General features: G+C 42.4%; 2 protein-coding genes across 4 annotated transcripts in view; both read left to right on the forward strand.

Moving 5' to 3' along the window:
• Positions 1 to 20,396, forward strand: part of ankrd11 (ankyrin repeat domain 11) — a 111,759-nt gene extending 91,363 nt beyond the window's left edge. For 2 of the 3 annotated variants that reach the window (XM_014338368.2, XM_014338366.2), the window contains 10 exons: positions 4,566 to 4,739; positions 5,724 to 5,924; positions 6,033 to 6,175; positions 7,268 to 7,415; positions 7,541 to 11,987; positions 12,084 to 14,757; positions 14,845 to 14,943; positions 15,266 to 15,409; positions 15,501 to 15,593; positions 15,772 to 20,396. In XM_014338368.2, coding sequence (XP_014193854.1) covers positions 4,566 to 4,739; positions 5,724 to 5,924; positions 6,033 to 6,175; positions 7,268 to 7,415; positions 7,541 to 11,987; positions 12,084 to 14,757; positions 14,845 to 14,943; positions 15,266 to 15,409; positions 15,501 to 15,593; positions 15,772 to 15,957 — 8,309 coding nt within the window. In that variant the 3' untranslated portion in view covers positions 15,958 to 20,396. The remainder of the gene's footprint in view (positions 1 to 4,565; positions 4,740 to 5,723; positions 5,925 to 6,032; positions 6,176 to 7,267; positions 7,416 to 7,540; positions 11,988 to 12,083; positions 14,758 to 14,844; positions 14,944 to 15,265; positions 15,410 to 15,500; positions 15,594 to 15,771) is intronic. The other variant, XM_042221005.1, reaches the window with a different exon arrangement.
• Positions 20,397 to 22,025: 1,629 nt separating this feature from the next.
• The window catches only part of slc22a31 (solute carrier family 22 member 31), a 17,293-nt gene continuing 14,952 nt past the window's right edge, over positions 22,026 to 24,366 (forward strand). The window contains exon 1 of the mRNA XM_005937190.3: positions 22,026 to 23,066. Coding sequence (XP_005937252.1) covers positions 22,677 to 23,066 — 390 coding nt within the window. The 5' untranslated portion in view covers positions 22,026 to 22,676. The remainder of the gene's footprint in view (positions 23,067 to 24,366) is intronic.

Consider the following 24,366-nt stretch of genomic DNA (forward strand, 5'->3'; position numbering starts at 1 on the left):
CCCCTCTAATCTGTGCCTCTCTTTCAATGCTCATTTCCTTTGTGGCTTGCACACTGGTGACGGATAAATATAGCTGTTTAGAGAGCACGATTAATACGTTTTTTAAAATTCGTACAGTATACCCTTCTATTATATTCCAATCAAAATTATATCACCCAGTGTGGGTCTTTTTTGTGTCTTTGTTTATTTTTTTTATTCAGGCACGGTGTGTCTTATGTGTATCCCATCCCTTCTTTGCTTTTAAAAACATCAGTATTGACCATTACCATCTGGCTAATATCATTCGATAGTATACTGTGTGATGGCATTCTGTCAGTTAGCCCAGTTTTACATGAACTTTCCTCACGGCTCAGCTGCTGTTGAATATCTTTTCACTGCAGGCATTTTCAGCGTTGTGTAAATACACAGACCTTCTATTCCAAACAATTTGAAATATGACATCATTTGGGGGTGGAGCTCTTGTGGATACACCCACTAAGCACAGGGTCTGTCAGTGTGTTTTGGGGGCACAATGCTGCAGCTACGCCTACGTCTTTCAGTTAGTCCGCACACGTCTCTCGTGGATTGTAATGGGCAGGCAGGAAAATACCAAATTTCTTCCTGCTGCTGCTCTTTTTACTGGAAAACAATTTGTATCTTCTGATGTTTAATTTCTTCTTCTGCTGTAAACCTCTGTAGAGTCCACGATGTAACCAACAAAAGTGCTTGACACGGTTGTGTCTGGGCATTGAGTTATAACCCTTTTCAATTAGTACCTACTCTGCTGGGCTTGGCTCCATTAGGTGGTAGTGTCTGGTACCAGGCACCAAGCCCAGGTTCCAGGCCATCTGAGTTGAGGTGAAAATATGACATGAGAGCGACTCCTTCACAAAAATTAAAACTGCAATTTTTTTTTTTTTAAACCCAACGAGGGAATTGGCAGCACTAAGCCCAACACCATGGTCTCAGAGTATGGGGGGGAAAAAGCTGTAGGCAGAGCGGCAGGTATACCATCACCTCGACGCCCTACAGTGTTGTGTTGTGTTGTGTTGTGTCACATAAGAATAACAACTTTTGGCTGAGTTGCTATAATTACCCCACGCGCATCAGTTACATGACTTGAGTTGTGTCACGTCAAGCCAAGTAGGTCTTAATGAAAAAGGGATATTAGTATACGTAGCTACTGGCAGATGCAAAAAGGAGCAACTACCTTTTTGGGGATGGGGATGTAAAAAGGGGCAGACTTAAAGGACGCAGATATGTGACTGGGTGGTTGGCATTATCTCAATCAGCTCTTCTGTTTGTGTTTTTGAAATTTCAGCTCACCTTACTCTTTTCAAACTGAGTCATTTTGTCCTCTTTGGCAGCATTCTAAGATATTAATTATTGCCATGTCTGAGAAGCTTTGGCTGAGACAGGTCATAAAAACAGATAGTGGTGTGCAAGGATCCTCAGTGCACACATGTATTCTCGTTAATTGGTTATAGCGCATAGATTATCTTCCCAGATTCACAATGTTTATGAGTAAAAACAAAAGACAGAAGGCGCACTCACTGACTGCATCTGTTTGACAAACAGAGCGTCCTGCACCACATGATGTTCTTTCTATACATTTCTGACTTTCTCTTGCTCAGTGCGAATCATTGAGAAAACATCCTGTTGGCCACTTCCTGCCTCTTCTCCCTTAGCTTCCTGTTTATGTGACTTTTTGGGTCGTTAAACAGAACATTGCTCGATGCTCCCGCGTTACGGTCAGACTTGGTCTGGCTGGTTGGAGCGGTTCTTCTTGTCATGGTGTCTGTTGGCTAAGTGAAGCAGACAGTCTCTTTGTTTTGGCGTTAGCTCACACTGTCATATTGTCTGTCTACCATATCAGAATCTGCCCCCATTATATCCCGACATTTGTGTTTGATGTGGTTCCCTCCCTCCTGGCTCAGGTAGGCAGGCTAGTCATGGGGTGATAGTCCCTACCCAGCTTTCCTTCCTTTTTCAGTCTCCTCCTCCTTTATCTTGTTAGTCAAGTTTCAGGCAGTGAGGAGAGTAAGGTTTCAACCCTGTCTTTAAGCTGAGTAATATCATTTTACTAAGCCACATAAAAGCCCTGCAGTTTTGCCTAAATAGACATCCAGCAGACAGACATACTGAGTTTAATTTCTTTAATTCAGAAATCCACATGTGACATGTTAATTTGATTTGTGTGGTGATAATTTAACACAGTTGCATTTTACCAAGCTTTTTTTCTTCAAATATTTTGATCCGTATCTTTCCTTAAAATTCCCACGATGATTAACCAGACAAAAATGTAGTGAAAGCAAAGTCACATTCCTTCCTTCATGAATGGAAAGAGCATATTTTTTATGCTCATATTTCTCACAATATAATTATTGCTGCTTCGCTAGTGTTTCTTTTGTAGTTTTCCCTTTAACATGGTGATCATACCTCCTGCAACTGCTGTATTTGATTATAATTATGCAGCATGGATTTATAGAAAGTGCTTCTTTTCTGTTTAGAGAGGTCGCCTAGAGTCTGATCTGTATCGCAGAAGGACAGTTTTTTGCCACTGGTGATGAAGGTTGTATTAGAGACTTGGGTCTTGTATGTTTAGCAGCAGATCTCTTTAAGTGCAGCTGGGTAATAACTGCCTTCCTGCTTCTCAGTCTAATAAACATAGCTTGGAAAAGCTAGCTTAGCTCTTTCTCTGTTCTGCTGCTGAAAAAAACATGTTTGGGCTGTTTCTGTGGTCCCTGCTGTTAAAGGCTTAGCAGAAGGAATGTGTCTAAATGGCAAATGCTTTGGGGAACGTGAGACTGTATCAAAGAGGGGTGGAGGGTACATTAGCTTTAAGTATTCACAGATGTTAGTGAAAGTTCATCAGCCCTGTACTTGCGAGTGGAAAAATATTTTCCTGGAAAGTTTTTAGACACCGGAAGGCTGCACTGCCATGCTTCCTTCTTGCCTTATTTACTTGTGTTTGTGGCCTGCAGTGCTTCCAGTCTGGGAGTGAGAGAAGTTGCTCAGAAATCAGACTCAGACACATCTACTGGTCCACAGCGTCTTTGTACACGCACGTCTGAATTTGCTTCTTCCTCCCTATGACCGGAGGCCTGTATTGTTGCTTGAATTATAACTGTGAGGTTTGATCCCCCTCGGTAATGAAGCGCTGCAGTCATGTGTAGCGTTACCCTCTGTATGGGTCATCAGATGGTATGTTGCCACTGAAAATAATTGCTGGGTGTGTCTTTGTGGAGCAGCTGCTTTTGTCCAGTAGCACTGTGTCTCCAGTAATCCTGGCAGGCAGGCAGGCATGTGGTGACCTTGGCAAGGCCATGTTGAATTGAAATGTACACCAGCTATTTCGTAATAACTATGGTTGTGCCAAGTCACACCCTCTTTCCTTTTTTCCTCCATTCTGGCTGATTGGCTTGGAGACAGACAGACATAAACACACTGCCTGTTGGCCCCTCCCTTCTTTAAGGGCAGCTGGGTAATAACACAAAAGTCGCCCACTGGTGCCAACAAACCTCTCACACATACGGCTGCATTTACAGAATGCAGTAAGCGAGCAAGTCTTTGTTTTCTTTTTGTTTTTGTTTCACAGAGGCCCGTTTAGGTCATGGAAAGTAGCAAAGGGTTTGCTATGGAAATTCAAAAAGAGGATAAAATGTGTGAAATAAATAGGGAGAAACCCATTGATTATTGATAAAAATGAATACTTTTTGGTTTTGTTTTTTTGGTTTTGTTTTTTGGTTTGACAAAATGCTTTTGTTGTTGTTGCTCATTTGGTGACTGAAAGATTGCCCCTGGTATATAGAAATGCCTCCCTGTGGGAAGAATAAAGTACCTTCTATCGCTCTGTAAATCTCTATTCACACGTAGCAGTGCAGCCCTGAACTTTCCTCAGAATTACCTGGCAGCCAGTCTTGACCAGTCTAGTGCTTGTGAGAATAGATCAGGTAGTTTTTCTTTTTTTTAAAAGAGTGAATTCAATGGGAGTGTGTGGGCGTCGTGTGTGCCGCCTCCGGCTTTCTGTACACTGGTGCCAGTCCTTGCCAAAACTAAGCAGGGTATTTCCAGTTTGACCATGTCACAAAGGACAACTTCAGATAATGCCCACATCTGATTCCCTCGGTCAGATTATGTTGACATTGTCTGAATTTCATTTATGAAAGCAGCTGTTCTCACATATACATGACACTTACTTGATTGATGCCAACAGTAAAGAAGCTGTTTGGACTCAGTGCTGATCTACAGTACTCTATACTTGATCTGGAAAGTCATAAAACACCTTTGGAGATGTGTCATAGTGAATGTTTACTAGTTATTTATTGATTTATGAACTTTAATAATCTGTCTTTTAGAAACATTTGAAAGTGGTGTTACTGCTGTGAGCCTTTAGTGTTCTTTTAAAAATTGCCAATTCATAACAGTTAATGTCTTCTACTGTTGTAGCACTAATAAGGCTCCCGTTACTCTCCCTGACCACATGGATCAGTAGATTAGATTTGTGTGTGTCTGTGTATGAATGATCATGCAGCTTTTTGCACATGCAGCGATATTAACCTTGCTTCTCTCCTCTCTCGTTACAGAGAAACCAGGTCCAGAGCGGAAACGCATTAAAAAAGAGCCCACCAACACCCGGAAGGCAAGCTTGCCGTTTGGAATGGGGATGCCAGGGATCCGGGCCGGGTACCCCCTCTCCGAGCGGCAGCAGGTGGCCTTGCTCATGCAAATGACAGCTGAAGAGTCCGTCAACAGTCCAGGTGCGTATTTATCATTTAGGCCACGTCTTCTGTGGACGGACAGCCAACATTGGGGGGAAAAAAAGGATCGGAGGGAACTTTATATGTAGAATCCATGCATGGCAGACCAGTGAGGGTGGGCTGCAGGCTGGGGCTGATTGTTTTTGTGCATTTTCTCAGTCATACTGTCCCTCTAAACAGAACCACTTTGTTAAAATTATTTCACATCTTAGCTGGAATCTAAACCTCTGATGTCAGTGATATGTGTTTTGTTTTAGCTGCTTTAATGGTTGCATATTCGTGCCGCCACAGTAGTGGAGTTGTTTTTATAAAATTCCGTACATAAGGAAATGAAACCAGCTTTTCTGTTTGTACTGCGTCTGGAGCTGATGGCGTAATCTCACTATTTGGGCTAAATGACAACAGAGAAAGTGTTGTGTTATCCTTTCTGGTGTTAGATGATTATTTTTCTTATTATAAGTTTACTACCTTCCCATTTCTGCAAAAATTGTACTTTATTTTTGATCGACAGTAATTTAGCTGGAAGTTTTTCAGACTTGTGAAATATAACTATTGTTGCAAGTTTGTACTTTTTCCCCTCATTGTTGACATTTGAGACTGAATTAGTTTGATCCTACCTTATAACTGCTTTTATTTGTATGTTAATTTCTTTGTTGCCTGCCTGTGGACATGGACATAGATTAAGCGAGTGTGTTTCAAATATCATTTGGGACAATAGCTATACAAACTCAATAATGTAAATGTGATTAAGGATTGGATTTAATCTTGTAAATGTGATGAAATAAGCTCAAGTAAAGTAGGTTCAGCAATTGTGCTGTTTATTGCTAGAGTTGGATTGCCCCCTTCTGGCTGTAAGCAGTTATAGCACCTTGTTGTTCACAGTAGAAGTAGTAAACAAAACAAAAACAGTTAGAGTAAATTCTCCCAGAAGAGTGTGACTGACTCTTGCAGCACTGAAGTGAAATATGCATGTCTTACCTACAGATACAACACCAAAGCATCAGTCACAGTCCAGTCTGGGTCAGAAGGGAACGCCAAACTCTGCATCTAAAACCAAAGACAAAGTGAATAAACGGAATGAGAGAGGAGAGACTCGACTGCACAGAGCAGCAATCCGTGGAGAGGTACGCCGCATCAAGGAGCTCATCAGCGAGGGAGCTGATGTGAATGTAAAAGACTTTGCAGGTAAGGGCATCTTTGTTTTATGCTTGCCTTTGCTTTGTTTGTGTAGCAGTGTACCATTGATTCATTTAGAGTTTACACTTCTCTGACTATAATTCTTCTTGTGTTCAGGCTGGACTGCATTGCATGAAGCATGCAACAGGGGGTATTATGATGTGGCGAAACAGCTGCTGGCAGCCGGAGCAGAGGTCAACACCAAGGGGCTGGATGATGACACCCCTCTACATGATGCATCGAATAATGGACATTTCAAGGTAAAAATAAATCCGCCAAAGGTGTCGTGTGTCATTGTTGCTAATAGTAAAGAACAAAATAGGTTTTCAGGCTTCAGAAGGCTGATTATCGCAAGTCTCTCAAAATGAAAATATTAATGATCAGTGGCCCATTTGTGATCCATCAAAACAAGTTTGTCAGATTAAAATCTGAGTTTTAAAAGTGAGAAGATGGCTACAGAGTGAGTTTAGATGTGGTTTTGTTTAAATACTAGGTTAAATTGAATTGTACCACTAGTCTTTTTTTCTTGAACTGTCCTCAAATTTTCTACCCTTTCAACACCTTCATTGCAAAAAGGTACACGCACCAGTGGAATACAGTAAAAATGTCAAATCTCACTACTTCTCCTCAAAATCAAATGCTGGCCGTGCATGGGTTTATACTGTAATGGCATTGAAATGAGATGTTGATGTTGTTTTAATAGAAGTCAATGAGACATTTTTGGCCACAAAGGTGTCCACAGGGAGCATCTGGAAGTAATGGTGTAATCAGATTTATAATCAAATTAATTTTGCTGCTGATCTTTGACATCCAAGACTAATCACCACCAGTGTCAATAAAGTGTTCCTGCCTGTCTGCAGCAGTGTTGTGTGAGGTTAAGATGGCACTGTTGGTATCAATGCTGTCACAAATTGATCCAATTAAACATTTAGTATTGATTAGAATCTGAGAATCTTTTTTTAGACAACCCCACTGAGAAAACATTTTGAAGACCACCCCTTACTTGGTGCTATTTTGCAGATGTTAGAATTTGTCTCACTCTGATTCTCCTGGCCTGAAAGCAGCTTCAGACCATCATACTTTCTCACCTCTACACGGCTTTTGGCATTTTGCTAAAATTGGTTGCAGAGACGCCACATCACCCAGTCTGCTGTCAGTAAAGTCTGGAGGTTTTGGTGTGGAAAAGTTCTGTCCATCAAAAATCCCGCTCTAGCTTCGTCGTAACTAAATAAGAACTTTGAAGTGGAAGATTAATTCTGTACTCTTTATCCTATTAAGCTTTGAACCACTTGAGAAGTTGCTGATATTACCTTTAAAATTGCAAAAAATCATTAAAGTTTTATCCTTTTCAGGTGGTTAAGCTACTTTTACGGTATGGAGGGGACCCGCGTCAAAGCAACAGGAGAGGAGAAACCCCACTGAAGGTTGCCAACTCTCCAACTATGCTCAATCTGTTGTTGGGGAAAGGCACTTACACCTCAAGTGAAGAAAGTTCATCAGGTATGATTTTCAATCTTAAATCTTTGAGTCACCTAATTGCACAACTGTTACAGAAGTTATTCAAATACATGAGGCTATAAGTAGTAAATTAATTGTGTCCTCTTTGTGCTCTTTATGTTCTACAGAATCTTCAGAGGAGGAAGACGCCCCCTCGTTTGCCCCGTCCAGCTCTGTTGATGGCAATAACACAGACTCAGATGTTGAGAAGGGCCCGAAGTTAAAAGGGAAAACCGCAGACCCTCCTAAATCTGCCGTCACACCTGTCAAAGATGAATACGAATTTGATGAGGATGACGAGGAGGAACGCGTCCCTCCCGTAGACGATAAACACCTCTTGAAAAAAGACTTCCGCAAGGACTCAGTAAGCAAGACCAACAGCTTCATCTCTATACCCAAGATGGAGGTTAAAACCTATTCCAAAAGCAACTCGCTCACACCAAAGAAACCTGGCAGGCGGATCATCTCTGACAGTAATAGTTCAGACGAGGATGATAGGACGTTGTGTTTCACGCCAGCGCCTACGCCACGGCAACAAGCCCAGCAAACAAATACTAAGACTAGAGACTCTGGCAGCATGAGCTCTAAACAACAAAAAGACAAGAATAAAGTCAAGAAGAAGCGAAAGAAGGACAGTAAAAATAGTGTCAGTAAAGAAGTCCGGTTTGGTAAAGTCAACGACAAATTCTGTACGTCTGACTCCGATTGCGCGGATTTGGAGAGTGAGGACGATAAGGGCTCAAATAGCATAAAAGACTCTTCTGCAGCAAACCTGAAAGACTCTCCAGGCTTTAATGCTTCCTCCTCCTCCTCCCATGGAAACTTGAACTCTCAGAAACAGACGCCGTCTTTAGCAGAACAGCATCCAAAGCAGTGGAGGACGGATAACTGGAAGACCGTGTCGTCTCCCACATGGTCAGAGGTCAGTTCGCTCTCAGATTCGGTCAGAACTAGACTGTCCAGTGAGTCTGACTACTCCTCTGCAGATTCCAGCGTGGAGTCGATAAAACAAGTAAAGAGGAAAGCGCAGGAAAACAAAAAGAAGAATAACAACGTGCACAGTAACACTGTGGAAAAGAAAAACTCAGAGCTCTACAAAAATACAGAGAGCATCATCTCCAAAACTGACGTGGATGGCAAAGTGGTGAAAAAGCATAAAGTGAAGCACAAGCACAAAAATAAGGAGAAGGACAAAGCTCCTAGTCTAGTGCTTAATCAAGATATGAATGAGAAATTTGTTAAGAGCTATTCTTTTGATTTTGATGATTCGAGGCAAAAGTCCCTAATTGTTGAGTCAGAATCACCAGCTGAGAGCAAAGTCAAATTATCCAAACATGAAAAAGACCATTCGAAAAAGGAGGACAGGTTTTCGAAAACAAAGTCTGAGGATAAGGACTGGTCCTCGGGAAAAGATCTGCACAGAACAACAAAAGAGGAGAAAAACAAGAAAACAAAGGACTCCACCAAGGACAAGTTAAATAAGGAGGAGAGGGAAAAGCCTATAAAATCTGACAAGGAGAGGAACGTCAAAGAGAAGGAGAAACCCAAGGAAGATAAACAAAAGGCTCACAAAGAGGAGAAAAAGAAAAAGTCTAAGGAGAAGTCCTCCTCAAAGACAGACAGGAAAAGTGAGCAGAAAGAGGAAAAACATCTGAAGGCGGAAAAGGACAAAAATGCCAAGGAGGATAAGGAGAAGTGTAAAAAAGACAAAGTACAGAAAGAGGAGTCTGAGTACGAAAGCTATGACGTTAATCGTTTCCTCAACTTGGAGGACACAAAACTCAGTGCCTCCGATGACCATCATGACAGATGGGGCTCTGAGATGTCCTCTGACTCCTCCCTCTATGGCGACGACAGCTGGGATGCTCCTGTCAAAGAGTACAAGGACTACAAAGCCAATAATTCTGTTAAACTTATTGTTGAGACTGTTAAGGAGGAGACGAGGAGGAAAGAAAACAAAGTCAAGGACAAGAAATCAGACCACAATGAGAAGAGATCAGAAAAGGAGGCTACTTCTAAGAAAAAAGACAAGGACCCTTCGGAAAAGACAAACGAAAAGAAGAAAGACTGGTCAGAAAAACAAAAATTAAACTCCAGCCACTCAGTTGAGAAAGAAAAGAAGAGGAAAGAGTCCACAGAGGCAGCCAAGGACAAAAAAGACAAGGATTCTCTGGACAGCAGTCGAGACCGTAAAGACTCGTATGAGTTCATGAAAGAAAGAAAGGATATCAAAATCAAGCAGGAATCGATAAGAGATGAATATGGCAATGATACTTTCTTCAAAGACATTGATCCTGTCAGTAAATCGTGTGATATCAGAGAAAGGAACCACTCTGGGAAGGAGAAAGAAAAGAAGGGTGAGGGAATGGAGAAACGGGAAAAGACAAAAGCTGACAAGCACAAAGAGAAAACAAAAGACAGAGGAGCTGATCAGGAGAAGGACAAGAGTGAGAAAAGCTCCACAGAAAAAACTGTCAAGGATAAAGATGCTGACCGGAGTACCAAAGACAAGAAGGAGGGGGCCAAAGACAAACATAAAGACTCTCATGGCAAAGACAAAGATCGAAAGATGTCTTCAGAACAGACAAAGGAAAAGAAAGAGAAGGCCTCTCAAGACAAACATTCAGATCGGGAGAAAGATTTCTTGGAGGTAAAGAAAGAGGAAAGAAAAACTGAGAAGATCCGGGAGAAAACGTGGTACAAAATAGCCGACATATTCACTGATGAAAGCGATGATGACGACGACAGCTACAGCGGTGGGGTACTGGTGTCTGATTCCATCAGAAAAGATTCGACACCCGATCAAGATGAGCTGGATCACTTCCCTTCAGAAAAAAGAAAATCTTCTGCAGATAGTAAACATAACACAGAAAAGGCAAAAGACAAAGAGCACAAAGATAAGAAGAAGGATAAGGCCACATTTGACACAGGTAAAGAGAGGAAAGGCTCCCAGGAGAAACACAGCAAGGACAGGAAAGACCCGGTAGATACAAAACATAAGGAGAGGAAAGACAGGATGTCAGTGGACTCAAACCAAGAGAAGAAAAACAAGCAGAAGCTTCTGGACAAAAGGGACACGAGCGAGGAAAAAACCAAGAGCAAATATAAAGACAAGCAGGACCATTCCAAGGAAAGAAAGCCCTCGAAAGGAAGCGGGGAGAATGAGAAGTCTCTCTTAGAAAAACTGGAGGAGGAGGCTATGAATGACTACAAGGATGACTCCAATGACAAGAACAGTGAAATCTCCTCCGACAGTTTCACTGACAGAGGTCACGATCCCGTCCTCACCAGTTACTATGACTCAATCAGCCTGCCTGATATGGCCGAGGACAGAAGAGACTCCCTGTCCATATCTACGCCACAAGACAAGTTCAGAGAGAAAGAGAGGCATCGGCACTCCTCTTCGTCCTCATCCAAGAAAAGCCATGACAAGGAGAAGGAAAAGACAAAAAAAGACAAAGGAGACAAACGTGACAAAACAGAAGAAATTAGAGAGTCCTACGGCCGCAGAGAGAGCCTGCCTTTTGAGAAAGAGCCTATGCCTCTAGAGGCAGACCCTTACACATTCCCATACGGAGGTAAGGGAGACGGAGAGGACGACTTCGATAAGACATTAGAATTTGAGAAGGAGATGTCCAAAAAGGACAAAGACAAAGGAACTGGTGTCATAAGTGACAGAATGAAAGACAAAAAGAAAAAGGAAAAGCATAAAGAAAAAATTAAGGAAGAGAAGAATAAATATATCGATGGCTTTGGGTCATTTAAACACTCCAAAGATGACGCAAAGTCAGGGTTGAAAGACAGCCCACAGGTCACTGTTCTGAAGGACCGGTCAAAGGAAGACAGTCCTAAATTTGATATGAAAAAAGACAGAAATCGGGATACGCTAGACAAAGACAACAGACTGGACCACAATAAATCTAAGGCTAAGGATGAAAATGAAAAGCTCTCTCAGCCCAAAGACAATGCAAGGAAAGATAATCGACCACGTGAAAAACTGTTGGTTGATGGGGATTCTCAGATGACAAGTTTTGGTCAGATGTTGAGTCAGAAAGACCAAGAGAATGAAGAGCGTCTCAAGAAATACAGAGAAAAAATGAAGCAGATGGAGAAGCTTAGACCCAAGTCTGGCGACCCAAAACTAAAAGACAAAACCAAGTCTACAGAGGAAATACGGAAAAGCCGCAGTGAGCTATCATCCAAGAAATCTAACAGCCTTGAGTCTGGTCTTAAAGAGAAGAAGCTGAAGGATGTTGGTCTCCCGGCCCAAATGATGTCTCCAGGCAGAAAGTTCCAGCCTACTGATAATCAGAACTCAAAGGATTGGCTCCCTGGCCACCAAATCAAGGACAACCTCCCTGCTTCTCCCAGGCCAGATCAAAGCAGGCCAACTGGTGTTCCCACACCTACACCTGTCATGTCATGCCCCAGCTTCGAGGACGTAATGCAAACTCCACGTACACCATCCTGTAGTGCAGAGGATTACCCTGACATTATGCTGGATCCGCTGGACTGTCAGAACTCGTCTGCAATGACTATGTCAATGAATGCCTGCTCCCCATCCTTCTTTGAAAGGTATTTTAATACTCAGACACACTGCATGTTACTAATGTTATAGTTTGATTGTTTTGGACTGAGGCTTAATGTTTTGTTTTTCTCTTTGTCCACTAGCAGGTACTCTAACCCCCAGACTTTTCCAGAGGGCACATGTCCTACCCCTGCGAAGAACCTCCAGCTCCCCCTTGTCAGTCGTTCTGCATCCTCTGATGTCCGCCGCCCTCTAGAAGATGAGTTCAAGGCAGAGGCAAACAAGTTTCTTCGACAGCAGAATGATCCAGGGGCGGAATTTGATCAGACGTCTGCCTGTCAGCCTCTCGAGGACAAATCTGCAACTCTGGATAGATTGGAGTTGATGTCTACGTATTTTCCTCCAATAAGGGTACCGTCGCCTCGGCGAGAGCCATCCTATCAAACACCAGATGCAGCAACACCAACTCTTGCTGGCAACGACGGTAATGAACACCTTCCTGAAAGTGTGTACAACAATTTCTTGCCCAAACCGTCGACACCAGTTCACAGGCCAGACCCCCAGGAGCCATGCTTTGACATTGCAGCACCACCAACTCCAGCTCCAGCTGCCTTGCCACCCTTGGATATCGACGATATCACAGAGCACCACCACAGCGAGCCTAATCTGGTCGTCTCAAATCTTCCATCTGTCACAGAAGAACAAGAAGAGGAAGAAGAAGAGGAGGAGGAGGAGGAAGAGGAGGAGGAAGAGGGCGACATGGATGAGAGACTTGATGGAGAGCACTGTGCAGTGGATGAGCCGGACCAAACAAGGGAGCCATGCTCGTTTTCTCCTCAAGTTGAGGATCCTTTGCAGAAGAGCTGGCCTGCAGAGTCTCCAGACCAGCATGAGCCAGAAGTCCACCAACTGTCCCCCACACATCCTGCAGCTGACCACGGAGAGAACTGTTTCGATCACAACATGGGTTGGAACAATGACATGGATATGAAATCTCCCCACAGGACATATGGAGAAATAGAGGCTGCTGTCTCCAAAATAACCAGCCCTTACTCCCATTCTGATAATGACATGCAGCCCTTGTCTGGACACCCCTCTGTCACTTCCCCTTATGCTACCTGGAGCAGGTGGCACAAAGATGACCCAGAGGACTTTGATGAGCAGAAGGAGGCTGTGGCTGATATACCCTCTCCAGAGAGGCCAGACACTGCTATGGATGAGGACCCCAACTATTTAAACAACTCTTCTTCCTCCAATAGGCTGGAGTCCTTCTTTCCGGACTGCAACAAGCCGAGCATCGAAGAGGGACACCAGATGGAGACAGAGACAACATGTGTGGAACCAGACAGCAGACAGAGCACACACAGTTTCAGTGCTGCCGCTGAAACTCACATGGCTCCAGCTGTGGGCCCTGAGCCTGTGGTTCCCTGGGAAGATCCATTTTCAGCTGATGAAGACGACCTGGGACCTTTCTCCTTGCCTGACCTTCCACTGCCAGACAAGTCAGAAGAAGCTGAGTCTGGGGAACCTGAACTTGCTGATCACAACAAGAGTGTGTCGACCCACATTAGACACACTATTACAGACAGAGAGGATCTGGACATCATGGAAGTAGACTTGCCAACTCTAGCAAAGACCTCACGCTCTGCTGGAGACTTAGGCTTAGGGGAATCTGCTAGACAGGACTTTGTTGTGCCATCACCACGTGCCCCTTTCCAGCAGGAATTGGACCCCGAGCCTCAAAGTGTGCCTGTCAACAGCTCAGTGGGACTTAACCAACAACAGAGCAGCATTTTGGAAAGAAAACTACCTTATGGGGGATCGGATGAGTCGGATCCCAGCATGTTGTATACATCTGTAAAATCAGATGCCAGTCAGCAACCACATATACAGATGCATTCGCACTCTGAGTCATTGCATATAACCCTGGACTCTGTGCCTGCTGTCAAGCCAGACACGAGACAGGAGGAGATGCCTGAGGCTGTACCAGAGCCTGTGTCCTGCAGTCCTCTTCCTCAGATCCCAGAAGTGGTCACCCTCTCCACCTCCGTGGAGCCACAGGACACTCAGGACACATCCAAGCAAACATTGGTGACCTTGACCACAGTGTCCGCCCCTGTAGATGTTCCCAAGAAGGTGGATGAAATCCCGCAAAGGATGACCCGAAATCGCGCCAAGAACAATCCAGCTGCTGCTTTTGCCGTTGCCACCCCTCCTACCTCTAGCATAATAACCTCGTCTACCGCTGCCACCTCAGTGACAACCAGTCCGGTGGTGAGCATTAACCCAGTTCCTACTAGAACCCCAACACCCACCTCAGCATCTTCCTTTACAGCTCTGAAGAAAGAGAAAGACTCTGGGCTTAGTGTCCCGTCTACTGCTTCTAATTTGACCCCAGCAGTATCTGTGACGACTTCTACGGTGGTTCTCAGCAAGACAACAAAAGGTCGTCCTCTTCCTGTCGACGAAGAGGAATCTCAAACCCAGCACCCACGGAAGAGGAAGTTTCCACGTTCTACAGGGCAGCAAGTCCAGGTTCAGCTGGTAAATACAGCCATGCAGCAGACCAGGGAGATGATACAGCAGACTTTAGCTGTAGTGGTCAATGCCATCAAGCTAGACGACATTGAACCCTACCGCAGCGAACGTTCCAACCCGTACTTTGACTATCTGCAGATTAGGAAGAAGATTGAGGAAAAGAGGAAGATTCTCTGCTACATCACGCCTCAGGCTCCACAGTGTTACGCTGAATATGTAACCTACACTGGCTCCTACCTGCTTGATGGCAAGCCTCTCAGCAAGTTGCACATCCCTGTGGTAAGTTCTGGTGTCTTTGCACCATTTCAAAATAATCTTATCCTGCAATGTAATGGTATTAATGCTGTGCTGTGTTTTGCTTATCAGATTGCTCCACCTCCATCACTGTCAGAACCTCTGAAGGAGCTCTTTAGGCAACAAGAGGCAGTAAGGGGCAAGCTTAGGTTGCAACACAGCATAGAACGGGTAAGAAAGTGTCATTTATACTTCAGGATCATTCACTGTCCTAAATTCACTCATTCCTCACTCCTTCCCTGCTTTTTATACATTCAACAATACACATGTGCACCAAACGCTGGGAGCACTTCTTTGATAAAAGATCAAAGCCTTTTTTAAATGGAAATGCAAGTGAAATCGGCATAGTCCCCACGCCTTGGTGAAGCCAAAGTGAACAAATCTGTTTCATATATCTCACTTACTTGAATGACAGCCATTTGTTTGACGCAATGATGTTCCTCTTCATATCATCAATGTTTATTTCTTTCTGTGTTGTGCTTGCTGTTCACAGGAGAAGCTGATTGTTTCATGTGAACAGGAGGTTTTAAGGGTCCACTGCAGGGCAGCCAGGACAATAGCCAATCAGGCTGTGCCGTTCAGCGCCTGCACCATGCTGTTGGACTCTGAAGTGTACAATATGCCATCGGAGAGCCAGGTGGGAAATGTATCAGTATCTCTAAAACCATCAGTTAAGTATTTCTATGTCCATTACTTAGTCCACATTTTTACTTTTTCTGCATTCTTAGGGTGATGAGAACAAATCTGTGAGAGATCGCTTCAATGCGCGGCAGTTCATTTCCTGGATCCAGGACGTGGATGATAAATACGACCGCATGAAGGTAAATACTGGCACTTTGCACAAAATAACTGATAATAGAAGCACAAAGTAACAACCACTGACTTTGCTAAATGCCATCTTGATGCCGATATTACATATTTAATGGTACATCTCTACATATGAGAACCATGACCTGTGTGCATGGTCACTATATTCATGCTATGCTTTTCCTTCCCCAGACGTGTTTGTTGATGCGACAGCAGCACGAGGCAGCAGCTCTCAATGCGGTGCAAAGAATGGAGTGGCAGCTGAAAGTCCAAGAACTGGACCCAGCGGGGCACAAATCCCTGTGCGTCAACGAAGTGCCGTCCTTCTACGTGCCAATGGTCGATGTCAACGACGACTTTGTCCTGCTGCCCGCGTGACATACCGCTTCCCACAGAGAGAAAACTTAGTCTCAGTCACTTCTTATCAAGGAGACTTCGTTGAACCGAACGAATGGAAAGGGCTAGCAAGTTTGAGAGAGGACCATAGAGGGGGAAAAAATTTATTCTCTAGAAAAAGAATAAAGCTGAAAAACTTGCTCTCGATTCCCTTCCGTGAAGAAAGAAAAAAATGTTTTTAATGGGGGAAAAGAAAATACACAACTTGCACTTTCATCCTCAAAGTTTTTATGCGTTTGTTTGATCAGAGCGAGAGAAGCAGAAACAGTTTTTGCTTTGAGGCTCTGGCACTGGGACACACCTCCTCATCGCTTAGTTTTGGTGAGACGGAGGACAGATTTATTTTCTGCATTCGTTTGTGGTTCCTGCTTCAGTACCCACCACCGCTGCTACTGTGGGATCTACCAGAGAAGAGCTCTCCCAACAGAGTGGTGCCTGTCCTGGGGGAGGACTGAGGAGACGCCTCCTTCTTTTTGACACGAGTCTCCACATGGGCCAGGAGATCTTGACAGAGTCCAGCGCTGACCCAGATGCAGTCAGTGGAGCCGTGGTGAATTGTGTGGATCCTTAAATTGATCCAGGAGGTTAGAAGCAGCCACTTTTAGGGCTATGAGACCCAGATACCCAGAGGACGCCCTCTCTGTTCACACTGCACCGAGCTTGGCTAAACAGTAGTGAAACAAAGGCTGCAGCAGGTTGGAACAAAGCAAGAGAGGGTGGGGGTCACGATGTGTGTGCACGTCAGGGCCCAGTGTCTGAGAGGAAGAGACCGTTCGTGCAGCCTCTCAGCCTGGCTTAACAAAAGAGGACATGAACGGATCTCTGAGGACAGACCGGAGTGTTCCTCAGAGATCCCGCTCGTTCCACCACAAAACACATCAGACCGCCATGGACTGCAAAAAAAGAAAAAAAAAAAAAAAAAAGAAACCACACACACACAGGACAACCAGAAGAAACAAACACAACGAATGTTGAGATTCAAAGAGACTATTTGAGAAATTGTGGTTTTTGGCAGGAGAGAAATATTGTTTTTGTCTATTTCTTTACTTGGGCATTTCATTGTTTCTGAGGAAGTGACTTGAAACACTACAGAGCCAATATTAGTTTAATGGAAAAAACAAACAAAAGAAAACTGAAAAAAAGTTGTATTCCGTAAATTATGTACAGTTTTTATATTCGTTAACCAATGTATTCTTGCTGCCTTCTAGATAATTTATTTTGCCACACATTACTGCACAGTTGTAAATAACCTATGTACTGTAATATCACTCAGTTAAGTGTAAAGAAAAAAAAACATAAAAGAAATAAAAATTATCTTTTTATGTACAGTTCACTTTTGGGCAGCACTTTCCCCCTTCATATCCATGGGCCAAAACATGTACACGATTCTGTCAGTATTGAAAGACTCCAGTGCACAGTTGTATAATCCCATTTTTTGACTCGATCCGGGGTTAGGTGAGGCGGCTCGCCTGGACCCGAGTCACCGCAACACAAGCAGCTGACAGAGAACACTTCTGCATTCAAATGGGCCTCTCACGGGCCGACAACCATACAGCCCCCTCAGATGTAGCAGAATAGTTGTTGAGGATTTATTTAAAGAATAGACAGAGGATTATTATTCATTGCTTTACTACACAATTATATCTGAAAATTTTCGAACCAAGAAAATGCCTTTTTCAGTGAAAAAAAAAATGTACTCATTGTTGGGCAAAGTCACACAGAAGTATATAAATAAATATATATATATATGGGTGGGATGGAAGAGAGATGTCATTCACAAGCAAAACCATATGAGTGTAGAACTGTTTGAAATTATTATTTCGCTTGTTTTTAATTTAAAGAAAACAATTTGACTTTTTTTTTTATGAATCATCGCACAACGTCACAGTCTAAAACCAACAAGACACGGGTCTTTCAGCGCTTCACTACTCGTCCTGTCCTCCCAGTGTCTGACTTCACATTGAACTGACTGAAGAGTTGTAACAGGCACAGAGACATTTTCATTCCTCACAGACTCCTAAAAACACTGTCAGTCTGTCAGCCCCTTATGTCACAGTACTGGTGAGCAGCTTATTTTCATGGTGCTGTTACATCTTTTACTCACTAGGTGGTGCCAGTGTGTCAGAAAGAAAAACACTTATTCATGGCTCAGCAGACCTGAGGCCTTCCACTTAGACGGGTGTTTTTTAAAGTAGATTTTAAAGGTGTTAATTTCCATGTTAGGACTCCAGTACAACACCCACTTAAAATCACGGGAATAGGCTCAACAACCAAGTCACGTTGTCCTCCTTTTTTATTTTTTATCCTACAAGGGGCTGGGGCTAGTGTGGTCAGGGATTTTAAATGTTTCGGTTACTTCCTGTTATTATTCAGTTGTGTGGTGTCTTGTGTCAGGCCCGAGGAGACAGGTTACCAGACTCAAATCTTCTCAGAACAAACCAAAAAGTGAACAGACGTCAACAGAAGCAGTGGAGGGGGGAAGAAATAGGTTAATGCTGAATAGACTGACTTTTAAAAACGAAAGGATCCCATTGAACCGTTGATTTGTGATGACTTGTATTGGTTCTCTGTTTTTAGTGGGTTTTGAAAAGCTTTCCCGACCTGCCCCACGCACACGGTCTTGTGTGTGAAAGCTGCTCACGTATCCTGATGGCAATATTCTGATCCTAAACTTTTAAGTTATTTACACACTGTCAGTCAGCATAGCTGTGTATGGTATGTCTAGTCAAGTGCAATGGTTGTTGCTATTACACTGTGCAGACAAGGTGGCTAGATGTATTGTCCTGGGTATTATTTTTTTTTTTTCTTTTAATTTTGAGACACACACACACCCTGGTTTGGTATATGTTTGGAAACAAAAAGTCTGGAAAAATTGTTTTTTAAAACTCATGTTTTTATTTTACTGTTGGTTTCTTACAGTTTTGGGGACGAGGGTCGCGGGTGTCTTTTGTTCAAGAATCCTTGTGTGTTTTTTAGCAAAAAGTGTATGTAGCTTTGAATGTTGTTGTGTTTTATCTTTGGGGGAGGGAGGGGGAGGGGTTCTGTTCTGTATAAAAACCAGTGGCATGTCAATCACGTTGCTTATTGAGCAGAATGTATACCGCTACAACGCCCTGACCGACACCCTCTCACTATTGTTTACAACACATCGAGAGCGTTTCCGTTTTGAGTGGCACCTTTCTTCTTTTTTTTTTTTTTTCTTTCTTTTTTTTTGAAAACAAAACATAAAAACAGTTTCATAGCCCTGCCTTTGTTCGTACTTCTGCCATCGTTCGTATGTTTAACAACCTACAAAGGCTTGAAATGGTGATGGTCGACACAGCCGACAGGTGATCTCCCTCCCCCCTTCCGTTCCCCAGCTGCACAGAGCAATAGACCAAACACACATCCATTCACTTTGATCATCCGGCGTGAATATTCGGCTAAGATACAGAGACACACAGCAGATGCATAGTAGAGCTCTTGGCCGTGGTGATACAGATGCTAGCCTGACACCACCTCAGTCAGCAACATATTACCTCTACTCTACTCACATTCGCTCATAATGTTTGTTTTTAGACTTGTTGTGTTTTCTTACTGGACATAAAAATATACATGATTTAGTTTCATTATGTAGAATCACGATTTCAAGCCTTTTTGTTTTTGTAAATTCTTTGTTCCTTTTTATTTTATTTTTTAGAATGGATTATGACTAATAAAAAGCATGGAGAACTACTCTTTTAAATGGTGGGAAATAACCTATTTATTATCATTTATTTTGTTTTCGTTTTGTTTTGTTTTTCTGGCACCTGTGGTATGTTTTGAGTTGAAGTTGGTCTCCGCTGTGTAAATTTTCCTCCTTGTAATGCGTGAAAGAGACATACTGTACATAGCTCTGTAAATAAAACCTCCCAGGACGTTTTGCACCCTCCTCTTTGTACTAGTCTGAAAAATTGCGTAGAATGTGGGGTTCTAACAGCAACGGGCCGTGTCGCGCTCGCTGCAGGTGATTATGATGTAACAATGTAACATTTTTTTTCTTTTTCTTTTTTCTTTTTTTTATTTGTACAATGTAGTTTATTTGTGTACATATTGATGGAGCAGCTAAAGGGGGGAGGGTTGGTTCACGATGGGTTTGTTGATGCTATCGTCAGTGCTGTAACAGAAATCCAGTACTTTCACCTCTAGCTGTTGTTGATTTCCTGCAAAAAAGAAAAAAGTGACAAAAAAAATTAAACGTGGAAAAAAAGACACAAAAAATTTAATAAAAAAGCAAAAACAAAAAAGAGAGAAACTGAAAATGAGTATGGACGGGGGGGGGAGACTAAAACTGAAAAGTAAAAATTCTAAATTGTTATTTTCTACAGTTGCATGTACAGAGAGCGCGAGAACTGCTGTTGTTCCTCAGAGATTATGTTCGTTAATAAAATTTTGAAATATTACCAGCCGTTCTCTGCATTTTGGTTTTTGTGTTTTCATAGAGCTGCCCAGAGATTTTGTAGTTTTGTGTTGTTGTTTTTGTCTTTTTGTTTCATTTTGGACTATTTCAGTTCATGTTTTTATTTTTTGAAAACAATGAGTGTCAGTTTAGTATTTTTCAGTGTTAGATTGTTCTTTTAATTATTATTTAAATTCATATATTTAATTATTCTGTGGAGGATGTCAGAGGCAGGATTTTGGAAAATCTGTGCGGTTCACTCACAGACTTGGAGACATGCAACATGTCAAATATGTCCATCAAAGCTTCATCAGGCAGATTGCATCTTTATCAGCCTCATCGTTACTAAATTAACAAATGCTAAAGTCAAATAATATCATTTTTATTATAATGACATTTCCAAGATCACAAAATTTTTAGTTTTTACTTATTAGCTTTTATTTAACTAAAATAGTTTGTCACATCTAGTTTTTAACATTTACATTGAAATATACTGAAATAATATCCTTTCATATTTGAATAGCTCCTGCTAAGTACAGAATAATATTTGCATAATGGCACACTAAAATTATCACAAAGGTTTTTTAAAAATATAAAAAATGGCAGTTTTTAAATTACCATTAAAAAAATTTAACAGGAAAGTGTTTAAGGTAACAAGCATGTCTGTTTTCTTTAAGGCAGAGCAGTTGCACAAACAACCCAAAAGGCCTGTTTAGAGTCCTGGTTACGCCACTCGTCTTCACTCCAAAGATGTGTTTCTATTGATAGCAGGATGACGTGTTTGGTGTCCAATCTTTGTAGCGTTTCACAATCTAAATGTCTGAATTATCTAGTGGTGGATTTCGTGCTTTAGTTAAACTCATAGTCTGGAAGAGTCCACTGAGTCAACTTTAATATTTCTGTGTAAATCAGATTTTTTACCTTAATTACCAGCCCTCCTTTAACTCATGCCCAGAGGACTTCTGTCTGCTAACAGATTACATAACACTGCCTCACCTATTTATGGATTTCATTGCAGCTGATAAGGTGAGCTGCACAGTCACAAGGCAAAAGAAGCCTGTTTGTCCTATGAGTCACCAGACTAAAGCAATACAGATGTTTCTCCCACATGTTACTCCTGCTGTTCAGATAACAGTAAACAACTGAAGTAACAAAAGAAGAATTTCCCAACTATAGGATCAATGACGTTTGTGTTAATTTATCCCAGAAGTGCAAGGCATTTCTAAATGTGCCTCACACTGCAGGCATCAAAGTGCAGTTTTGTGTTTTATGGGTTCAAAGAAATATTAACATTTCAGATCGTACAAACTTTAAATCAGTTCATTGTGTAACCCAGCATAATCTTATGTTTTTGTGTAAGAACAAATCATTTTCCTTTGATGTCACAAACACTGCTTGGTGTATAAGAGATAATATATTCTTTATTTAAAAAAATAAATCTTTTTAACAGGGAAAGTGTACATTAATAAGCACTGCTGTAAATGCAGTTGACTTAGCCATATGTCAATTTAAATCTCAGAACTGATTTTAAAAACAAAACAATATATATAATATCAATATTATTTAAAAATAAATAAATAAAAACAGAAAAAAAAATACATTCAAAAACTACCAGAAAACCTGTACAACAGGGAAACAACATGGCAACAGCAGAATAAAGCCAATGCTGGCAAAACTAATTATCAATCTTTTTAACTGAGGTTTGAAAGTATTACATATATTCTGTTCTACTGTTGCACAGCAAGTTCAGGCTGAAAAAATAAGCCCGCTTCCAATGCAGTCCTGTCTAACTTGTAATAATAATACACTAAGTGGTTGAGGAGCCCTATTGTGTAAAATTGTATAAATAGCACAAATATTGATGTGTTTTAACAAGATTTTCAAAGTGGAGTAAAATGTACCTCTGTAAAATTAAACAGTAAATTCCTGAAAATAGCTGTGAGTTAAGCGTTTCGATGAAATTACAGAGGTTTAAATTTGTAAATTAATGTGAGCTTTCCACCAGGGTAGCTGTCTTCATGTCAAGTCCAGCTGTGAGTCACATGGAGACATCAAAAGCATCGACTGTTACTGACAGCTCCCTGGACTCCCGCTGTCTGGGGATTACCCTGAAATTAGTCACTCAGTCTCCAAGTAGCAGGTGTGTCATAAAAGTCGATCCCCGGGGCTGTGTGACCCTAAGATCCGCCCCCTGCCTGCCTGCCTGCTTCAGCGTCGTGCGGCTGTGCGCTCTCACTGCGTAAAAGTCTTCGGACCGTCTGTTACCACGAGCTGTCGACTTCAAATGGATTATGAAACTAAGGTTTTCCCTCACACCGGCGGCTATGGGCGCTATAATCGAATCGTGGTCGTGTTCAGCTGGTTCCCCAGTTTCGCCGTCACGCTGAATCTGTTCAGCGACGTGTTTTACACACTCATCCCGGACTCGTACCACTGCAAGCCAGACCCGACGCTGCTGCCCTCCGCGTTCCTCCTAAGCAACTTCTCCACACAAGGGTACCTCAACCTCACCATCCCCTGGGTGAACGGCTCCGGTCGGAGCCACTGTGAACTTTATAAGTACCCCCCCAACTCCTCGGACCTCTCCGAGAACGCGCCCAGAGAGAGGGTGCCCTGCACCACAGGGTGGGAGTACTCTCATGTAGCGGGCCTCCAGAGCAACTTTGTCACTGAGGTAAGACGCACGTTTAGCCCTGGTGTTAATATACAGATCTGTGGGGGAGTTAGGAGGCAGAGATACAACAGGTTGTGGGTTTGGGTTACATTTTCTTACCCGGTGAAGCCGTTTCCTTTCACGTGCTCGTTTCTGGCCTTGTTTCGTTGAGCTGCTCTGTCTGCTTAAAGGCACGCTGTGTCATGAACACGACTGTTGGGCAGCTTTCAGTCAATATTGACTCAAGTTGAGCAGTTAACACTTTCTTGTTGGCTTGAATCTTACTGACTGTCGTTTATCTGCTTCTCGGGAACGAAGATGAGAGGCCAGCCAGCCAGGGAACAAATACCTGCTTCATAGTTCATATAAGAAGTGTATAATGATAATTTGCCTCCAAGAAAGCAGGTTGGCACTCAAATATGTAGTCCTACATGCACTTTTGCTTTTAAGCAGGGTTTAACTGTCTTTTAACCCAGCGCGTGAACTCTCTTTGACCTCCTAACACCCGAACTTTTTCATGGCATGCATTTTTAGTTTCTCTTTGCTAATTGGGCTGATTGGGACCTGATTGATGTAAAAACAAAGAATTACCAGATTTTTTTTGTTTTTTGTTTTAACCCGATTTTTGTTTCTGAGAAAAATGAGATCCACATGAGGACATTGGTTTTAAATTTCGATGGAACAGTGGCAGTATAATGTCCTCATAAGTGGATATCCGGCCCTTGTAGAGCAAAATTTAGTATTTTGGTCTAGACAACCCAAAATGTGATGTCCACACATGTGGACGCCAGGTCCTAGGAGGTTAAGCTTAAATTTAATGTCTTTTTCTTAGTTTCCTTGCTTTTCTCCTGCTTTTGGAGTCATCCCAAAAGATAAAAAATAAAAATCCCATCATGACCTCACAAACCCCTAAACCATGAACAAGGGAAGACCCAGGGTCCTTGCAAGCCTGAAATAAACATCTGCATTAGTTTCCTACCTTTTCTGGAATTTCTGGGTAATTTCTGACATAAATATTTTTGAACAGTTGGATGATTGAACTTTGATTATAGATGGCACTGTCGCCCCCTTAGAAATGCTGCAAAACAGTTTTAGTCCACCCCACAGTGGGACTGGCCTTCTCAGCACAGAAGGTTATCTGTCAAGGTGTTTTGTTTTTTCCAAGGAGAATTCGTAAGCCTCTGTTAAAGGCGTTGAGCATAATAATAATAATAATAATAATAATGGATTGGATTTATATAGCGCTTTTCAAGGCACCCAAAGCACTTAAAATGCCACTATTCATTCACTCTCACATTCATACACTGGTGGAGGCAGCTAC

The sequence above is a fragment of the Haplochromis burtoni genome, unplaced genomic scaffold, assembly GCF_018398535.1.
Source record: "Haplochromis burtoni strain Fernald_Lab_line unplaced genomic scaffold, NCSU_Asbu1 Contig_59, whole genome shotgun sequence".
In the NCBI taxonomy this organism is placed as follows: Eukaryota; Metazoa; Chordata; class Actinopteri; order Cichliformes; family Cichlidae; genus Haplochromis; species Haplochromis burtoni.